At 45.2% G+C, this 17376-nt stretch overlaps 1 protein-coding gene across 1 annotated transcript in view; it reads left to right on the forward strand.

Moving 5' to 3' along the window:
* The window catches only part of SND1 (staphylococcal nuclease and tudor domain containing 1), a 967943-nt gene that overhangs the window by 460326 nt on the left and 490241 nt on the right, over window positions 1-17376 (forward strand). Inside the window, exon 15 of the mRNA XM_082257077.1 lies at window positions 12818-12959. Coding sequence (XP_082113203.1) covers window positions 12818-12959 — 142 coding nt within the window. The remainder of the gene's footprint in view (window positions 1-12817; window positions 12960-17376) is intronic.

Below are 17376 nucleotides of genomic sequence, written 5' to 3' on the forward strand. Positions count from 1 at the left end.
GGGGGGGGGGGGGCACACACTGCTTTTAAGGAGGGCACGCATGCTGGTCTCTGCATTGAAAGGGGCATGTACGCTGGTCACTACATTGAAAGGGGCATGTACGCTGGTCACTACATTGAAAGGGGCATGTACGCTGGTCACTACATTGAAAGGGGGCATGTATGCTGGTCACTGCATTGAAAGGGGGCATGTATGCTGGTCACTGCATTGAAAGAGGGCATGTATGCTGGTCACTGCATTGAAGGGGGCATGTATGCTGATCACTACATTGAAAGGGGCATGTACGCTGGTCACTACATTGAAAGGGGCATGTACGCTGGTCACTACATTGAAAGGGGGCATGTATGCTGGTCACTGCATTGAAAGGGGGCATGTATGCTGGTCACTGCATTGAAAGGGGGCATGTATGCTTGTCACTGTTTTGAAGGGGGCACACTGGTCTCTCTGCATTGAAAGGGGGCACGCTGGTCTCTCTGCATTGAAAGGGGGCACGCTGGTCTCTCTGCATTGAAAGGGGTCACACTGGTCTCTCTGCATTGAAAGGGGGCACGCTGGTCTCTCTGCATTGAAAGGGGTCACACTGGTCTCTCTGCATTGAAAGGGGTCACACTGGTCTCTCTGCATTGAAAGGGGTCACACTGGTCTCTCTGCATTGAAAGGGGGCACGCTGGTCTCTCTGCATTGAAAGGGGGCACACTATACCTTAATTACTGAAGGCCCCTTTCACACTTATGCGACCTCAAAGTCACGCAATTTATTTACAGTGTTTTTTTGCCGCAAAGCAATGCCTATTAAATTTTTGTTTGCGCCCCCCCCCCCCCCCCCCAAAAAAAAAAAAAAAAAAATTGAGCACCAGCCGCCACTGGCCCCGCCCCATCTCTCTCCTGATTGGCTGACTGACTTTGACAGCAGTGGGAGCCAATTGTGCCGCGCTGCTCTCTCAGCCGTGAGGAGGAGAGTCCCAGGCAGCTGAGTAACTCCAAAGTCGCTGGATAAAGATGGGCTCAGGTAAGTATGGGGGGGGAGGGGTTTGCTGCACACAGGAGGGTTTTTTTTTTTATCTTAAAGATAAAAAAAGATTAAAAAAAAAAACTCCTGCCTTTACAATCAATTTAAGGATTAGGAGGAGCAACAATTGACGCATGCAAAATGGTAGTAGGTTCTTATCCTTACTAATAAACTGTCCTGTTATGCATTTCCTGCTAAATGAAACCCTACTATACTTAAGACCAGTATATAGCAGCAACAAATGTATGTATGTCAGTACATACAATTCACTATTAATGCAGAACGCCCAGCATGAATGTTCCGGGTTTCTGCTCCCTAAACACTACTGGGGTGAAATTAGCTGATTTGATTCTGTTTGTGTTACAAGGGTAAGGGTAATACGTTAGGGAATGTAGGGGACCTTTAAGAGGTAGCAGGCAACAATATACATCTCTGAATAACAGCTGATTTCTGAAGCCCAAGTTCCTCAATAAGTCTGTGTATACCACTAGAGCTTGGAGACTTGGCACTCTGTAATGCATGGCAGACTTTGTATTGGAGCTACAGACAATGTTATCGCCCTCTCACAGTCTGTACAGTACAAAAACTTGAATGAGGCAAGATTTGTTTTGAGACTGAGCTGGGAGTGAGAACCCAGCACAATTTATGTAGAAGCAACGTGCATAATGTAGCAGGGGAAGCAGCTTCGGGATTTTTTTTTTTCTACTTGAAGATTTCAGGGTTGCCCTACATTCTGCAAAACACTGCCCCTAATTAATTTAATGTGTGTGAGATGTTTAACTGCTCATTGCCTGTACAAAGCCTTTGGTAAAATGTAAAGCTATCAAGGCAGGTGAACAGCTTGTGCTCATTAACCGTGTACAGTTACTAGTCCAATTTTTGCTATTCCCAAAATCAAATTTGATTATAAGTTAGAATGTATTTATATTTCTTGGCATCCTTGTATATACCTTTTGTTTATTAAGCTCTACATTGCAAGCACATGGCTCATTATATAGAAAAAGGGCAAACCACTCCCAGTGAAATATTGCTAAAAGCATTGTTGTATTTTAATATGTCATTGCACTAACTACAATTTAAAGTGCTAGTCCAAACAAGCTTATTTTTATTATTTTTTTTTTATCAAGTATTAAAGAATTAGAATCTCTTTTGAGTTGTTGCTTCTTTCTGGGTGCTCAAAGGTTGATGTTAAAGCGGAGTTCCACCCATTTTTAATAGGTTGGAATACATAGCTGTATGTAATCCCCTTTAAAACGGCTTTTACCAATGGAAACTTTTTTTTTTTTTTTTTTTGCTAGTAAATACCTTAATTTCGGCTTTATTCCTCCTCTCCTCACTTCCTGGTCCGATCGGCGATGACGTCATTCGGCGATCCGCAGTGTCTGCTGGGATGTATTCAATTCCAGAAATCTCGGAGTAGCTGTATCTGTACTGAGCCGTGCCTACCCCGCCTCCGCCCCGCCTCCTCTCATTGAGTTGCATTGTATGAATGTATTAAGGCTGTTCTCTGCCCCGCCTCCGCCCCGCCTCCTCTTACAAATCAATGAGAGGAGGCGGGGCAGAGAACAGCCTTAATACATTCATACAATGCAACTCAATGAGAGGAGGCGGGGCAGAGGCGGGGCAGAGAACAGCCTTAATACATTCATACAATGCAACTCAATTAGAGGAGGTGGGGCGGAGGCGGGGCAGGCACGGCTCAGTACAGATACAGCTACTGCGAGATTTCTGGAATAGAATACATCCCAGCAGACACTGCGGATCGCCGAATGACGTCATCGCCGATCGGACCAGGAAGTGAGGAGAGGAGGAATAAAGCCGAAATTAAGGTATTTACTAGCAAAAAAAAAAAGTTTCCATTGGTAAAAGCCATTTTAAAGGGGATTACATAGATCTAAAGTTCCAAAAATGGGTGGAACTCCACTTTAACATTCATTTTAGTCTAACACTGCATTTTATATTTGAATGAAAAACATAGCGCTGGACCAAAAAGACTACATTTGACCTGCTTTGTCTGCAGTTTTTGTTTTTTCCCTTGCGCCCTGAATAGGACATGCTGCATTCAACGAAACAATACCATCTATGGCCAGCTTTCCAAGCATAAGAATACTGTCTTCAGTTTCACTTAGGGTGGTGACCGTATAACTAGACAGGAACTAAAAAACACAATCTGTAACATGAATTCCAACAGCAATAAAAGCTATCTTTTGAAAAGAAATCCCCAGTAATTGGTTTATGTACTCATTTAAAAGATGGTCAAAAAATGTATGTGACTGTATGTTGCTTGAATCAAAATAAAAAATGTTCTCTTTTTGCTGTAAGGATAGATGCCAGTCAAATATACAGGTGCATCCACAAAAAATTAGAATATCCTCAAATTAATTTTTCAGTAATTCATTTCAAAAAGTGAAACCCCTCCTATTGATCTATGGCTTACAGCTAGTGAAAACCCAAAATTATCTCAGAAAATTTGAATATTGTGAAAAAGTTCAATATTATCGACTCATGGTGTCACTCTAATCGGCTAACTAATGCAAAACACCTGTTACGGTTTCCTGAGCTTTTAAATCGTCTGTCTAGTTCAGTAGGTTACACAATCACAGAGAAGACTGCTGACTTGACAGTCATTGACACCCTCCACAAGGAGGGTAAGTCACAAACTGTCATTGCTAAAGAAGCTGGCTGTTCATAGTGCTGATTCCAAGCATATTAATAGAAAGTTGAGTGGACAGAAAAGGTGTGGTAGAAAAAGGTGCACAAGCAACAGGGATAACCACAGCCTTGAGAGGATTGTGAAGCAAAGGCAATTTAAGCTTTTGGAGGAGATTTACAAGGAGAGTGAACTGCTGCGGGTGTCAATGCTTCAAGAGCCACCATACACAGACGTATCCAAGACATGGGCTGTAACTGTTGCATTCCTTGTGTCAAGCCACACCTGGGCTAAGGAGAAAAACGACTGGGTTGTTGCTCAGTGGTCCAAAGTCCTCTTTTTGCATTCCATTTGTAAATCAAGGTCCCAAAGCCTGGAGGAAGAGTGGGGAGGCACAAAATCCAAGTTGCATGATGTCCAGTGTGAAGTTTCCGCAGTCAGTGGGGATTTGGGGAGCCATGTCATCTGCTGGTGTTTGTCCACTGTGTTTCAAAGTCCAAAGTCAGTGCAGCCCTCTACCAAGAAATTTTAGAGCACTTCAGTCTGCTGACTTTATGGAGATGCGGATTTCATTTTCCAGCACAACTTGGCTCTGCCCACACTGCCAAAAGTACCAATTCCTGATTTAATGATCATGGTATTGCTGTGCTTGATTAGCCAGCAAACTCGCCTGACCTAAACCCTATAGAAAAGCTGGTGGGGCTCAGCAGTGCCAAAGGGTAATTGCCTCCATGCCACGACAAATTGTCAGGGCTCCTTTTGCATGAATTACTGCATCAAAGTATTGAGTGCAAACTATACATACTTCTTAGTAAGCCAACATTTCTGTATCCAAAGTCTTTTTTATTTTCTCTTTCGTTCACTGACGGACACAGCTCCTGCTATTCTTAACCACTGAGTTATACTGCCCCCTACCGGAGTAGAACACTAGGCAGAAGAGAGTTCTAGCTACACCCATGGGAAGTCCCATGGGGCATACTCCCTCTCTCTGCTATAGCCACTCAGCTTTTTTTCTGCCTAGTCAGGAGTAAGGACCTTGTTCTTTGGTCCTGGTTTCTTTTTAGATAGAATTTTTTTCTCTGGGATTTTTCCTGTTAGATCTACAATCACTTGCCAGACTGGGCAATGGGCTGGATAATCTGATCCAGTGGTCACCCCAGTCTGGCCAGTGAGTGCGTTCAGACCTCAGCTACGCAATAGGATGGCCGCAACATAGCCCCACTGGACGGGGACTGGCCTGCGAGTTTAATGTCTCGCGAGGATGCATGCGACTAGGTTTCGGCCTGAGTCGCAGCATTCCTCCTGGCTGACAGCCCCTCATTGTGATGGAGAAGAGTTCTGTCTGGAGCAGTGTTTGCCTTGTTCCTGGTATGGTAAGTAGCTGCCCCCCCTCCCGGAGGGTTTTGGGGTGGAAGTGGGCCCCTCCTTGGGACGATCAGAACCCCGGATTCCCCTCTTTCCTGCAGGCATCCCTTCCCTTTGCTGAGTACCTCACTTGTCCCCTCCCACTTCTCCACATATGTTGGGACTGTTTGGGTGGTCTGGCCACTGTTCTTGGGGTGGGGGTCAGGGTGCTTACTAGCAATGAGGGGCTGGAGGGTTGTGCCGCTGGCGACCGGATGATCACAGTGCGAGGTGGGGTTGTACCTGGTGGGAGCTGCTGCCAGGGCCCCCCATTCTGCCTGGGTCTGTCCCTAAGGCCTGGTCTCCCTCCTGGGTCCCTCTATGCCATGTGGGGTTGCCATTTTGTTGTAGCCTGTGTATTACTATACACAGAGGCCATGTTTGTGCAGTAAGGCCGCCATTTTGCTGTAGTTTGTGTAGTCAGGCAGCCATGAGAGTGGAGCCCTGTGGGTGGCGATTTTGGCGGTGGGAGCCCCTCATCCCCCGGTGTGAACTCCTGGATGATTTTACTTTCTAATCACCGCATGTGTAATATATTATCCTGGTGGCTGCAGGTGTTTGTTTCTGCAGGTGAGGAGTCTGATGGGGTCCTCTCCCTCTCTGCTGAGGATCGCTTGGTGCCTTGTGCCTAGCGATCGGGTGGTGCTGCCAGCATGGTGGGGGTTGTCCCTTAGCAGTGTGTTACACCTTTTGTGGGGTCCCCCTGGGGACTCATGGAGTCTTTGGAGCACATTTCCCCACCTGATCCCCCTTCTGAGGTTGAGGGTCCCAACAATCCATCCATGCACTGACGGCGGTCCCTTGTGTCCCGGGTGGAGCTTGCTTTCGAGCGACAGGCTTACAAAAATCACTCCCTGCCTCATCAGATCCTGAATCTGATTCGGCCGCCGTGGACGTGGGTCACCTTGCTGGGTCTGCAACCACGTGCCTGGATTCCACCACGTCTGTGATGCACACAAAATGGTGCTGGTGGATGCACTCATCATATCTGTGCATGAGACCCTAAGGATGGAGGATGCAGCTAAAGCTGCAAGGGAGGCGCAGGTACCTTTTGGCACTCAAAAGCCATCCAGAGTGGCAAACGTGTTTCCTTTCTCTGCCTATTTTGACAGAATTATCGCAAAAGAGTGGGGACGACTAAGTGCCCTGTGGGGTTCCTAAGCGCTTTGAGGCGTTACCCTTATAAGGAGTCCCTTAAGTGTGCTGTGCCACCGATGTTGGACCTTCCAGTTTCCAGATTGAAAGGCCTTTAAGGATCCAGCTGACCGGAAGGCGGAGGCTGTAGCCCACAATATGTACACTCTGGCTGGTTCGGCAATGAGGCTGGTTTTCACCATTGACCGAGTGGGCTAAGCTGTTGCGCCATGACCTGAAGGGCAGATAGCTTCTGCCTGCCTTTGCCGAGTTGGCGGAGCAAGCTGGCCCAGGGGCTGTAGTTTGTTATGCCTGTTTGAATGTGGCTCCCCTGATGGCTCGTGCCTCTGTTTTGGTAGTGATCCTTTGGCATTTCTTTTGGCTCAAGTGTCCTTCGGTGGATCTGACTTCAAAAAAGGCCTTGATCTTCCTTTTCAATGAGATGGCCTGTTTAGAGCTACCCTGGATGACCTCATTAAAGGTCTCACAAAGGGGAAGAGTACTTTTCTTTTGCAGGCTAAGGGCAAGGAACCTCGTTGTAGATATGGGCCTGCCTTCTCAGCTATTTTTTTTCCCTCAGGGTCAACTGACAAGGGCTCAAAGCCTTTTAGGGGTCTCTTTAGGAGGTTTCAAACGAGCCTGGCCTGACAAACCAAGATCTGATTTCTCCAGACCCGTGGATAAGGCTCCTTCAGCAGGAAGGTGCGTCCTCACCCGTATCGGGGTTGGGGGGACGTCTTTGCTGGTTTCTCGATCTGTGGACTTCCCTGGCGCAAGATAAGTGGGTCCACAAAGTCATTCGGTCCATCTACAAGATCAGGTTTTGTTCTCGTCCCCCGGCAAGGTTTTTTCCTTCTAACTTGCACGTGTCCCCAGACCGCTTACAGGGCCTATTTTGGGCGGTACAAAACTTTTTCCTTCAAGGGATGGTTGTCCTGGTTCCGACTTTGGAATGGTTTCAGAGTTTTAACTCAAACCTGTTCCCAGTGCTCTGGAAGGAAGGCAAAGTGTGTCCAATCCTGGACCTCATGGCGCTCAACTGCTTTGTGTGGGTACAGAAGTTCAGAATGGAATCCATTCGATCAGTGGTGGCATCTCTGCTGCAGGGAGATTTCCTCGCCTCTATTGATATTAAGGATGCCTAACTTGACATTCCAATATGTGCCAGTCACCAGCGTTTTCTCCACTTTGCTGTGGGAGGAGCAATATCTGTTTGTGGCATTACCCCTTGGTCTCGCCTCTGCTCCTTGGGTCTTCACAAAAAGGTTAGCCCTGGTGCTAGCTTTGCTAGGCTGATGGGGGATCACTGTGTTTGGCTACTTGGATGATTCTGCGAGCGCAGTCTCCCTCTGCTCTAGTGGAAAACCTGGAGCTCACAATAACTCAGCGGGAGTTCAGCTGGATTCTGAATTTTTAAAAAGTCTGCTCTTGCTCCATCCACAAAGCTGGACTATATGGGCCTGACTCTGGACAAACTCCAGAATCTGTAGGCTGCAATTTGCCTCCTGCTGTCCAACAGATGGTCGTCCCTCCGGACTTGCAAGCAGGTGCTGGGCCTGATGCTGTTTACCTTTTTGAGGAGATTTTGTTTGCACCGTTCCTTACGAGGTCTCTGCAAAGGGACATTCTGACCAAATGGGACAGTCTCTTTACAATCGGATCTGGCTGAGTCTGGAAACGATGGAGTCCCCGATATGGTGGCAATGTGCTCCGGCTGGGAAAATCCTTCCTCCCCCTGTATTGGACAGTGGTCACCACGGATGCCAGCCTGTCCGGCTGGGGAGGCGTGCTCGGCAAGCATTCTGCTCAGGGGATCTGAACGCTGGAAGAGTCCAGACTACGAATCAATGTCTTGGAACTCCGAGCAATCAGATTGTGTCTCGATCATTGGAGTATCGTCTTCAGGGTGTCCAGTGCGCAATCAATCGGACAATGCCACGGCTGTGGCTTATGTCAATCATCAAGGGGGCACAAGAAGTGTCCTGTCGGCTCTGGAGGTAGCTGACATTCTAAGGTGGGCAGAATGGTTTGGTTTGTTCCAGCCCTCTCCACTGTACACATTCCCAGGGTGGACAATTGGCAGGCAGATTACCTCAGTCGGCAGGCGTTGGACCAAGGGGAGTGGTCCCTTTTTATCCAGAGGTGTTTCATCAGTTGTGTCTCCGGCGGGGCATCCCCGAGGTAGATCTGTAGGCGTCCTCGCTCAACAGAAAGGTACTGAGGTTCGTGGCTGCCACAGATGCTCTGGTGGCTCCGTGGGGTCAGTATAATCTGTTTTATGCCTTCCCTCCTCTCAAACTTCTGCCCAGACTTCTACGCAGGATCGAGGCAGAAGGGATTCCAGTCATCTTAGTGGCTCCGGACTGGCCTCCTCAAGCTTATTGTGACGATCTGGTGTGGCTGGTCGCCGACATTCATTGGAAGCTTTCTCTCAGAGGATCTGCTGTCCCAAGGACCAATCTTCCATCCTGCTTTACAGTCGCTGGCTTTGACGGCTTGGCTGTTGAACGCCATGTGATAAAGGATAGAGGTTTGTCTGAGTCTGTGATTCCTACATTAACAGCTAGGAAATCTACCTTTAGGAAGATCTATAATCGTACGTGGAAGACGTACATTGCATGGTGTGTCTCTTGGGGTTCATCCTCGCTCCTTTTCGGTGACTCGGATCTTAACTTTCCTACAGCGGAGGGGGGGGGGGGTTGAGCAGTAATTGGACTCGAGTACCATTAATAGCCTGGTGTCAGCTTTGGCTATCTTTTTCCAACGACCTTTGGCCACACACTCCCTGGTGTGTACCTTTCTTCAGGGTGTCCAACATTTGGTCCCTTGAGTGTGGGTTCTGTCACCATCTTGGGATCTCAATTTGGCGGCATCACCCTATCTATTGATTTACAGGGATAAGGTGGTTCTTTGCCCATGTTTGTCTATCCTTCCAAAGGTTGTCTCTGATTTTCATTTGAATGAAGACATTGTGTTGCCTTCCCTGTGTCCCAGGCTTAAACATCCGAAGGAAATTGCCTTGCACACATTGGATGTCGTCCAGGCAATTAGGGTGTACCTGGCAGCTACTGAGTCTTTCAGGAAGTCACTCTCTATTTGTGCTTATGGACAGACCTCGAAAAAGGTTGTCCGCTTCCTCTGCGACCATTTCCAGATGCATCAGACAGACTGTGATTCAGGACTATTCCATCAAGGGTCAGTTTCCTCCTTTGCCTGTCAAGGTGTACTCTACTAGGGCATTCAATGCCTCCTGGGCCTTCTGTCAGGTGTCGGTTTCGCAGGTTTGCAAGACGGCCACAAAATTTTATAAAGGCGATGTGTTGGCATCTGCGGATGCTTCCTTGGACCGCAAGGTTTTGCAGGCTGCTAAGAGGACCTGATCCTCTTTGAGGGTGTATTGTTTTTTTCAGGTGGGCTCCAGTTGTTTGGTTGAGTTCCTGTTGCCTGGTTGGCTGATGTTTAGCCTTGGAAATGTTTTTTTTTTTTTTTGGTTGTTCCCACCCCTCATGTTTAACACTTCTTTGGGACGACCCAATGGTTGAGTACCAGGAGCTGTGTCCATTAAGGAACATCAGAAATTTCACGGTAAGTCAAAAATCCCTTTTTTTTTTTTGTTTTTTATTGGTCCTATCATGTTATAATCTAATTTTCTGAGATATGAATTTTTCACTAGCTGTAAGCTATAATCAATAAAATAAATAAATTATTGAAATATATCACTCTGTGTGTAATCTATATAATGAGTTTCTCTTTTTGATTTTATTTACTTTAATAAATTAAATTTTTGATGATGTAATTTTTTTGAGATGCATCTGTATGTATGTCGGGAATTTAGCACTACACTTTTAAGTTTAAGTGGTTGAAAATATTTACATATACCCAATAAAGTGACTTGCCTCAGTTGATACACAGAGATGAAAGAAATCCTCTTACATAAGTTGTACCTGTTCATCTGTAGCCACCTGTCCTGTACAACCTTCTACAATACACAGTTTACACAGAACTTGTCGGCATCACCTAGCACAACGCAGGGGTCATTCACACGCTGCAAACTAGAGTCCTGATTGGAGGGAAAGGACATATCCCCTGCCTAAAACGACACAGAGAACAATTACAGCTGTGACTGTCGTTTACAGGCTGTGCGCAGGAGCTCTCCTTCCCCCACCACCTTGTTTTTCTTCATGTTGGGGAAAAGCTGTCACAAATCTATTGGAGGATGTAAACCCAGTGTGTCCCCCCCCCCCCTGAAAAGTAAAAGCATATTGCGCTAGTATGCATTGCATATTGCGCTAGTATGCATCACATACTAGCACATTATGTGACACTTCCCTCCAAACGAATACCTTGTCACCGCTGGAGGCCGCATTCATTTTCAGCCGTCTTCCTTCCTGGTCTGCAGACTTAGGCTATGCTACTGGCCGGGAGCTGTGTGATGTCACTTCCCGCATTTGCGCGGGAGCTGCTGGTCACAGCACAGGGCTCTGAAGAAACGACACGGCAGCTGGTTCTTCAGAGTGCATGCACCGATGACGTCTTCGGCTGCAGCAATGTAAATATCTCCTAAATGGTGCAAGTTTAGGAGATATTTACATTACCTATAGGATGGACCGAAACACAATGTCCCAGAGGTTTTCTATTGGACTTAAGTCAGCCGAGCTTGTGGGCCATTCAGTAGTATTAAATCCTTTAGGAACTGGCTGCATACGCTTGCCACATGACGCCGGGCATTGTCATGCACCACCAGGAGGAACCCAGGACCCACTGCACCAGCGTAGGATCTAACAATGGGACCAAGGATTTCATCTCGATACCTAATGGCAGCCAGGGTGCTATTGTCTAGCCTGTAGAGTTCTGCGTCCCTCCATGGATATGCCTTCCCAGGCCATCACCCACCACCAAACTGGTCGTGCGGAACAATGTTACAGGCAGCATAACGTTCCCCATGGCTTCTCCAGACCCTTTCATGTCTGTCACGTGCTCAGGGTGAACCTGCTCTCATCTGTGAAAACCACAGGGCGCCAGTGGCGGACCTTCCAATTCTGCTGTTGGCAAATACCAATCGAGCTCCATGGTGACCAGTAGTGAGCACAGGGCTCACTAGAGGACGTCAGGCCACCCTCATGTTTCTGATCGGAGACATTTACACCAGTGGCCTCCTGGGGGTCCTTTTGTAGGGCTCTGACAGTGCTCATCCTGTTCCTTGCTCAAAGGAGCAGATACCGGTCTTGCTGATGGGTTAAGGACCTTATACGGCCCTATCCAGCTCCTCTAGAGTAAATGCCTATCTCCTGGAATCTCCTTCATGCTCTTGGGAATGTGCTGGGAGACACAGCAAACCACCTGGCATTGGCACGTATTGATGTGCCATCCTGGAGGATTTGGACTGCCTGTGCAAACTCTATGGGATCCAGGTATTGCCTCATGCTACCAGTAGTGACACTGACCCTAGCCAAATGCAAAACTAGTGAAAAACAGTCAGAAAAGAGGAGTATAGAAAAAAGTCAGTGGACTCCACCTGTAAATCCATTCATGTTTTGTTGGTTGTCTCATTGTTGCCCATCTAGTGCACCTGCTGTTAATTTCATTACCACCAAAGCAGTTGAAACTGATTAACAGCCCCCTCTTCTACATAACTGACTAGATAAATATCAGAGGAGTTTATTTACCTTGATGCTATACTTTGATTAAAAAGTGTTTCTTAAATTTTTGGAGCAGTATATATATACACCCTATATTACCAAAAGTAATGGGACTCCTGCCTTTACATGCACATGAACTTTAGTGGCATCCCCGTCTTGGTCAGGTTCAATATTGAGTTGGCCCACCTTTTGCAGCTATAGCAGCTCCAACTCTTCTAGGAAGGCTGTCCACAAGGTTTATGAGTGTTTCTATGGGAATGTTTGACCTGTCTTCCCGAAGCGCATATTACCATTATTTTATGTTAGCTGAACGTTGGAATTGGGCTTTCAGTGGGAAAGTTAAGTGGTGAGAGCAGGCGGAGAAATACTAGATAGGGCTATTGGGTGTAAACATTGGTTTGTTGAGCAATAATATCCTGAAGAGCAGGTCAGAAGTACACAGTATCTACAGGTCATATAAGGTGTTGTCCCACTCTGTAGTCTATGCAACTATTTAGCACCACTTTAGGAATCCTAACCTTTTTCAACTGTGTGTTTAGCTGATGTTTCCTTGGATTTGATAAGAGATCATTATTAGCATTTATTTTTGCAATAGGAGTGTCAAGATTTAACCCCAACTGTTGTGAGTTTATAGTACACAATATTATGGAATAAAAGTTGATATTTTTTTTCTAACAAAGGTGAACAGTGTTGACTTTTTCTCCTGTCAGGTGGGTGGCATCTTAAGCATTTGTGATAGGCCAACAGTGTACTTTGACAGCTGCCCTGAACCTGAGCTTTTGTGCTGTCAGTTGCTAATATTACCCTTGACTAATTAGTAGATACCGATTGCCTAAGATGTCTACATTTTTTCTCCTTCCTCTAGTAGTTATTTTGTTTACACAAATACATTTGGCTATGACAGTCATATGAAGGTCTTATTCTTTGATTATAATGCTCTCCATATCTGCAGCCATTTTAATTAATGTGTGTTTCTTTGCAGGACACTCAAAAGGCAAAACAATTTCTTCCCTTCCTGCAAAGGGCTGGGCGTTCAGAAGCCATTGTAGAGTACGTGTTCAGTGGGTCTAGACTCAAGCTTTACATGCCTAAGGAAACCTGCCTTATAACCTTTCTTCTGGCCGGTAAGTTAATACCATGTGGTTATTTTTTTATATCCCCTCAGCTTGTTTGCTGGTTTATCCTCAAAACCCATACTTGCATGCCAGTGAATCAATCATTGTTATGCTGAAGTCTGCTGCTGCTTTTTGGATCCCGTGCCACCATATTTGTCACCTGTGATTCAATGCATTCACAGAATATTGTCCCAATGTCTCCTGGAATGCTGAAAATGAGGATCTCAGGAGGCTGTGGGTGACTGGGGCTATGAAAAAAAAAGTAAAAATCTCCTATGAATAACCTCTTATGTGAAAAGTAGAAAGAGGGAGGTGGTCTGATTTACCATAATCTGCAGTGGGCACATGCTAGCAACTGTTTAGGCAATCACTAAAGCAGTATTGTAGGGTGCTAAATTTTGTTTACCAATAATACATTTTGCACTTTAAATAATCTTTGTGTACTAACAGAGCAAAGGAAAAGTTTTTAGTTAATGTTGTCTGTCCCAAAATCATTTGGGTTTCAGATTTAGACTAAAATGCTCATAACTCCCGTAATGTCATGGTGGTCTTTTCTTAATTTGGTCAGTGCAAGTGTTTAAAGCTTGTTGTAAAATCAACCAGCAACGTGGATATGTAAAGTATTACTGCTCTTGGAACTTTCATGGGTTCTTTTAGGTCCTGTTTTAAGGGGCTTTTTAGGCTTGTCCTAACAGGCCAAATTTAGCTTGCAGTTTTCAAGTGCATTTTGCTTGCATTGGAAATGATTTTGAAAAGCTTCAGAAACCATTCAAAGTTAATTGAAAGCTTTGTATGCAATTGACCTCCTTTTAAGCTGCAGCAACCTGTTCCATGCTGTGTTTTTTTTTTTTTTTCACATTGACTTGTATGGACAGAGAAGTGGTTCCAAAGTGAACAAAAGCATGTCAAATCTTTAACTCAAACCTAGACGTTGGCTTATTTTGCATAGTGTAATTTTGAAAGTTTATGGTCTCCCTTGGCAGGGGTAGTGCTTTTCAAGAGGGATTGTTCTGTGTACACTTGGCATTCGGAGCTGTTGAATTTTTTTTTTTTTTTTTTTCACAGCTGTAAATATTGTCTGGGGATCATGCCGATGAGCTTTCTTATCAGATGCTTTTCAAATGCAAATGTATGCATTCAAAATGGCAAACACAGCATTTGACAATAAAGGGCTGTGTTTGACCTGCATGCAGTTCAAATACACCTCAGTAGGACAATCTGTGTCCAAATAAATGCAGCCAGTGAACTGCCATGTGTACTACTCAATTCAAGTTAATAAGATTTTGCTGACCTGCATGTGAGGTGCATTCCAAATGCACAGCAAACATAGGAAAGTGCCCCTTGACATGAGCCCTAACTCTGATTGTCCATTGTAAACTTTTTTCAAATCTTGAGCTCTTATTTACACTTACTAAGTTCTCTTGGTTCCTGTGATACGGTTTAACCTCCCTAAAGGTCTGATTATGTCAGAATCATAGGCGTGCGCACAGGGTGTGCCTGGGCACACCCTAATCGCCCATAGTTGCCAACTGTCTTAAATTATATGCACATTATCGAGACAAATTTAATGCCCCTACCTCTTCCCCCAGCAATTTCAGGCACTCCCAGCTCTCAGGAGGACTGCGGGAACATCCCCAAGATGGACCCTCCCTCCTCTTTGCTTTCTTCTAGTACTGCAACTAAGTTTGAGTGGGCGGGTTGGGTATGTTCACGGCCCAGAAAACATTTATTTACACACACTTGTGTTTGAGCTTTGAGGTGCACACCCTAATGCCATAGGCTGTGCACACCTATGGTCAGAATTTTGAATCTCAAATCGGTACATTGTTTTGCATGGAAAACTTGTATATTTTAGGCCTGTAATTCTTAGGAATAACTCACTTAAATCTGTCCAAACAAGAGTCTAGTAGATATCCCGGGTATGATAAAGGTTGAAACACGAAATCATAAATTATAATAATAAATTTTATTCAATAATATCAAGCCAAAAACACTAAAATGTGTACAAACAAGGGGTGCAATATTACTAGTCACTGTAATAATGGTTTAATACACATCTCGGGTATGAAAGATTTTGAAACATGGGACTGCACAAAGTCCGTCACAATCGGGACAAATTAATCTGGTTTCCGTTCTTATTTTCCTTCCACTGTCATCTCTCTTCGAGCAATAAACCACACACATCCTTTGTAGATGCTGACATTTTCTCAGTTGGTGTGATGTAGTCCATGAAGTGACGACCAGTCAGGCTTTCCTGGCTTGACAATGCAACAGCACAACATCCATATCTGTTCTCACAACCATTGATGGTGTTTGGTGATTCAGAAAGAAATGTTGGGCAACTTTCCAAATGAAGTGCGACTGAATCACAGGCTTGTCACTCTTTTTTTGAGCAGTATGTAAGCATTCCACAAGGTTTGCTCAAGAAGATGTCTGAAGTTTTTATAGTACTTCTTTTGCTGTTTCCTCATTGCTGGGTAGAATGCCATTGCTTGGTCGGATCTGTAGACACCTCCCATAGTGTTGTAGTCTTATCACTACTTGTGGCTTCATGACTTCTTTCCCACCTTTCATGTGTATCATAACAGTGGAGTTATTAGGCACTGTAGTCATTAAGCACACGTCTTTCTTGTCCCGCCATTGCAGTGCCATCATTTTGCCTTTCTACCAGGCAACCATTGCTCCTGTCTAGCTTCTCTTTGCCAAACATTGGCGGCATGTCTTGCAAGTTAGCCCTTACAGTTCCATAGGCATCAGTTTTGTTTAGCAGTAGAACCTCATAAAGTTCAGGAGATGTATAAAAGTTGATTTAGCAATGGCTCAATATTTGAAAGAACAGAAGATGTTGCCATTCCATAATTGCTGTATTTTTTATCAAATTTTCTTCCTTTTCCAGTGTAAATCACTGAATTCCAAATGTAGCCAGTTGACAATTTGCATAGCATGTAGGATTTTACACCAAATTGTACCCTCTTTGATGCAATGTATTGCACCCAGCTGAGCCTTCCCTTGTAGGCCACTAGACTTTTATCTATACGGATGTCCCTTTCTGGCACATAGCTCAGTTGAAAATTCGGTAGAATCCTTTGATATACTTCCCAATTTTTTCTCGGTTCTGGTGCAGGATGAGTCGTTTTATCAAATTCTTCATGGTTTTCGAAGTGGAGATATTTCATTATGAGGAAAATCTGTACTCTGACATGACCGTGCCAAAGAATGGAGTGGCAAGTAATGTATTGGTTGTCCAATAACACTTCTGCAGGGGTTTCCCGACCACTCCCTGAAAAATTATTAGGCCCAGAAATTTCCAAATGTCATCTTTGGTCACTGGTTCCCACTTTCTGCATCTTGCAAACTTCCGATGCTTAGCTAATTGCTGCTCTGTATACCGGTTTGTCTCGGTAACTATTTTTTCAGTAACTTCATCGGTCAGAAATAATTGTAGGTGTGCCAGGGGGTTGTTATTGTCAACGTCCGCTTTCATACCAGGTGCTCCAGTAAATGGGAATCTTGGGGGCGCTTCCTGATCCGTACCGCAATCAATAGACCACCAAGTTCTCACATCGCTGAGCACAGTCGCAGAATCGTTGCTGTCGTCACTTTCAGTACCTGATGACAAATTTTCCCACTAATCAATATCGCTCAGTTCAAATCATTCCGATTCACTGCTGACGTTTTCCAGTTCGTCTAAAAGCACGTTCTCGATTTTCCAGGCACAAAGAACCACAAAAGTACAGGCAAGGGCACTGGAAAAGCCACTAGGTGAAAAGCAGTGCTGAAATGGCTTGATGCAAAGTTGTAATCCTAACAGATTACACTTTATCATGTCATTTGTCATTTTTGAAATTCCTGCCAGTTCCACCCCCCCTGCGTCACGGCGCCTGCAGGGAAGGGAACCGAGAGACTGTTGCCAGAATCGGCCGGAGCACACAGCAGGAGGACAGAGGAAGCCAAGTGTGATTGTGGGGTAATCCTGAGTTTGGCTCAGGGTTACCAGTTTTGGCACTGTATATTAACCCCGAGCCACACTCGGTAATACTGCCAGGGAGGTTAAGGTCTCTGAGAACCCCAGCTGCCCATGGTTACATTGACAGCATTCCTGCAGTCCTTAGTGTCCCGGATGGAAGTGATCCATCCAATAGGGTGATTCCTCCATGGTCATAGCAGCGAATGAAAAAGCGCTGGTAGATGCACTTATTACTGCAGTGCTTGGGACTTGATATAGAACGGCTTTTTAAAAAATAAAATAAATAAAGCACACATACAGAACACTTAGTATTATGAAAGCCAAGGGATTGCGTGATTTTTACTAAGTGGGTTTACAACCACTTTGAGCATATCAGGTGATGTGTTTTTGTTTTAAGATCAACACCCTATATCAAGGTGTGTATAATTATTAGGCAGCTTCTTTTCCTCAGGCAAAAAT

This window comes from Pelophylax lessonae (assembly GCF_965119305.1).
Source record: "Pelophylax lessonae genome assembly, chromosome: 4".
Lineage (NCBI taxonomy): Eukaryota > Metazoa > Chordata > Amphibia > Anura > Ranidae > Pelophylax > Pelophylax lessonae.